Source organism: Cariama cristata, unplaced genomic scaffold (assembly GCF_000690535.1).
Source record: "Cariama cristata isolate BGI_N322 unplaced genomic scaffold, ASM69053v1 scaffold22994, whole genome shotgun sequence".
NCBI classification, from domain to species: Eukaryota; Metazoa; Chordata; class Aves; order Cariamiformes; family Cariamidae; genus Cariama; species Cariama cristata.
Window position 1 is genome coordinate 1321 of NW_009611542.1, and position 3468 is coordinate 4788.

General features: G+C 57.8%; 1 protein-coding gene across 1 annotated transcript in view; it reads right to left on the reverse strand.

The window, feature by feature from the left end:
• Positions 1-268: 268 nt before the first annotated feature.
• Positions 269-3468, reverse strand: part of LOC104160222 (protein AF-17-like) — a gene marked incomplete at its 5' end in the record, with an annotated part of 4910 nt that continues 1710 nt past the window's right edge. Inside the window, 4 exons of the mRNA XM_009698303.1 lie at positions 269-313; positions 1152-1529; positions 3042-3150; positions 3283-3468. The exon at positions 3283-3468 is cut by the window's right edge and continues 188 nt beyond it. Of these exons, the coding sequence (XP_009696605.1) occupies positions 269-313; positions 1152-1529; positions 3042-3150; positions 3283-3468 (718 nt within the window). The remainder of the gene's footprint in view (positions 314-1151; positions 1530-3041; positions 3151-3282) is intronic.

The window sequence follows — 3468 nt, forward strand, 5'->3', positions numbered from 1 at the left end:
ACTCTGCGTGGAAACACAGCTTCACTTTGAGCATGTGTGGCATGGACCAGGGCGGCAGGCAGCCCCCCACCTTCACTCCTCGCGATACCAGGGCTTGGTCAGAGACGTACTGTCTTCCAAAGCACCTCTTGGCATTGCCCAGCGGCAGGAAATGCTTCTTGGAAGCCTTGTGCTCATTGCTCTAACAGTATCAAAGTTGACTGTGGGAAGCCACATTCCCCTGGCTGAGAGGAGTTGGCTGCTGGTTTGTTCAGGGTGAGGGGGGAGCTTAGCCCTTGTCCTGGGTGAGAGGAGCTCCCTTTTCATTCATGTTCTTTAAAAAACAAACAGAAAAAGAGACGCAGAGGAGACAGGTATCAGTACCGGATGGGCAGCAACACGAGGGGGCAGAAGCAGAGAGCCCTGCTGTGCTGCGGACCTGGCCCTGCTCACCGCGGCCTCTCGGGCTCCTCTGAGATCAATGGAGACAACGGGAGCCCCAGGTTTCCCCTCTGCCCAGCTGAGGCTGAACTGGCCCCTCAGCCCTGGCCTTTGGCTCCTAAATGTCCCCAACCAGGGCTGGACCTTCTGGGTACAGGTATAGGCCAGGGGAAGGACGGAGGAGAGCTGAAAGCATCACACCATCGGTCCCTAGACACTGGTGTTCCAGTACAAGGCTGTTTTACAGAGAGGCCGTAAACCTCTCCACAACCTCTCCTCTTGGGTGCAAGATTCCTTCTAAACCCTGGGTTTCAACATGCGGTCACCTTCGTATTTCATCACGAGGCTCCAATAGGGCCAGCGCTGCCAGGGGCACGTTGTCCCGTCCAAGTCTTAGGATTAACGGAGTCAAATCTATGCCCTGTCTCTGCCTTGCTTCTGCTGCGGGTCTGGTGCGTGTCCGCACACACACAGTGAAGGGCACCTTGGGAGCCTCTGCGCCTACCCACGACCCTGTCTGGGCCCTGTGGAAGTCCTTGGAGGTAGGATCAGGACATGACACTGGCTAGTCAGGGACGCAGCAAAGCCAGCGGAGCATTCTGGCTCTGTCACCTAAGCGGTGCCCTTGCTCCCCTACGTTAACTGTAGCGCAGACTGTCTCTCCCCGGGTCTGTACAGCGCCTAGCACCACGAGCTCAGTGGGGTTAGGGTAGTGCTAGCAGCATACGCACCGTTCCTTTTGGGGTGTTGCCATCGGCCTGCAGGTTGAGAAACGGGTTAGTCTGTGCTGTAAGGACGGGTGGGATGCCTGTCCCCGAAGCCAGGAGGCTGTTCCCAGGAGCGCTGAGCGGTGGGGTGGCCTGGGGAGCCATGAGGGCATTGCTAGGGTTGAGCTGCTGGGGGGAGAGGGAGGCCATGAGAGCGCTGCTGCTGGGGGGCGGCTGAGGGGCCGAGGTCATCAGGGCGCTGGTGCTGGAGTGCAGGGGGGCAGAGGTGGCTGCCAGGAGGCTGGTCATGGAGAGCTGGGACGAGCTTGTCATCTGCAGCCGCTGCAGCTCCCTCTTCTGCTGGATTTGCTGCATCATCTGGAACACCAGGGCCTGCTGCTCCTGCAGGGAAGGGTGAGGAATAGAGGTCAAAGGAGGGACAAGTGGCTCGGGAAGAGGTGACACCTAATACAAAGGAGCCAGGAGCCACACAGGCACACTCCATCCCAGGCAACGCTGCTGGGGACAGGGAGAAAGTCCCCTTGATCACATCTCTACAGGTAGAGCGAGGAACAGTCTGTCGTGTGCTCATTAACAGCCTGTGCTTATGACCCTTCCAACCCCGTTGTTTCCTGAAGCGTAGGATTAGCTAACCCTCACCAAGACACCTGCAGGCAAACAAATCTACCCAGCTCTTTCCGAACAATCGACCCATGGGTTTTAAGTCTGTGACATTCACTATCCTGAATTTCTAGATCGGCTGCTAATTTCTCTCTCCAGCCCGTCCCGCTTCACAGCTCAGCCCTGACCCACAGGGTCAGCGTAGGTGAGCCGGACCCCGGGGGGGCGAGGGCCACAGCTCACCTGCACCCGGCGGGACGCCCTCGAATCCAACCCAGCTGCGAAATCACTATAGCAACCATCGACTGATGCGGCAGGCTGAGAGCTGACATTGTTCCCGTACCCACAGGGATGCAGCTGATGACACGGTGACATCAGCTGCTGTAAAGAGAAGCCCTTTGAAATTTGCTTTGCCCGGGTTATAAATAGCTTGACCCAGAAATCTATCCAAAGCAACAGGCCAAGTTCACGGGAGATATAAATGAGCACAGCTTCATTGACGGGAACTGTTAGCACTCCCGTGCAACTTCACCACAGGGGAGGGACACCACAGAGGTTTCTGCAGGGCAAGTGAATGCGGTTCTTACACACTCAGGGGCTTGTTTACCATCTATCCATGCAGCCAGTCCCACAACAGCCTGGGATGGGGCTGCTGTTTTACCCAAGAGGATGCAGGCAGAGAGCCAAGATCCTCTGAACAGCTGCCTGATCCTTTTCCCGACCCCAAAGTCCTCAGCCACCTACACAGTTCCCCTGGCATCTCCAGCTCTCCATGTCAGTGTGCCCAGACACAGCTCACCTGCCCCAGGACTAAGCAATTTGGTGCTTATCTCCTTCTAAACTCAAGTAGTGTCCCCAAACGAGTTCCTCTTCTCCTGCGGGCCTCAGCCCAACTGCAAGCCCAGAGAAGATCAGTGTGCTCGTGGCAGCGGGAGCAGACACGATGTGCATTCAGAGGTGGCTGGAGGAGGTTAACAGCACTCCTGGTTTTACAGTGGCTTAGCGTCACCATGTTCTCACACCCTCAGGATGTGGGGAACCCAGATTAAATTTTTTCCTTACAAAAAAGTTCAAATCCCCATCTCTCCTCCTCCAGGAGGTGCTGCACCTTCCTGCCTAAACTCTTCTCCTCACTCCATGTACAGCAGCCCGGAGCCATGAAAAGGCACACGACTCTGCAGCCCGGTGGGCAGGGGATTCATGGGAAGGAGGGAGCCCTAAGCTTTGCTCTCTGCTCCGAGGCTTTGCCATTAAACAGCTCATCAGATAAAAGGTGCCCGCAGGCACACTTACCGGATTAAGCGGCTGGGAAGTCAGGAGCTGCTGCAGCTGCTGGAGCTGTTGTTCGTGTTGGTGCAAGATGTGCCGCTGCTGCTCTGTCAGGGGACTCAGGCTGGGCACGCTGCAAGGGGAGCAGGGCAAGAAATGTCAGCGCAGCCCGTCTTGGTCCTGCATCCGTAGGGCCTCCCTCCCTCCCGGTGCTAGGCTTCTGCTGGAGAGGGCAGGGCTGTCCCCGCGAGCTCCCCATCCTCACCTGCTCAGGCTGGTGGAGAGCTGCAAGGTTGGAGGCCCGCTCGCCTGCGTCAGCGCGCTCGGAGGCTGGGCGGCCTGAGCTCCGTTCAGATTCCCCAGGATCCCGTTGATGGGCATCTGCTGGCCTCCTGCCAGGGTCCCCATCAGGCCGTCCACCATGGGCACCGTGGAGAGGCTGGGGCTGGGA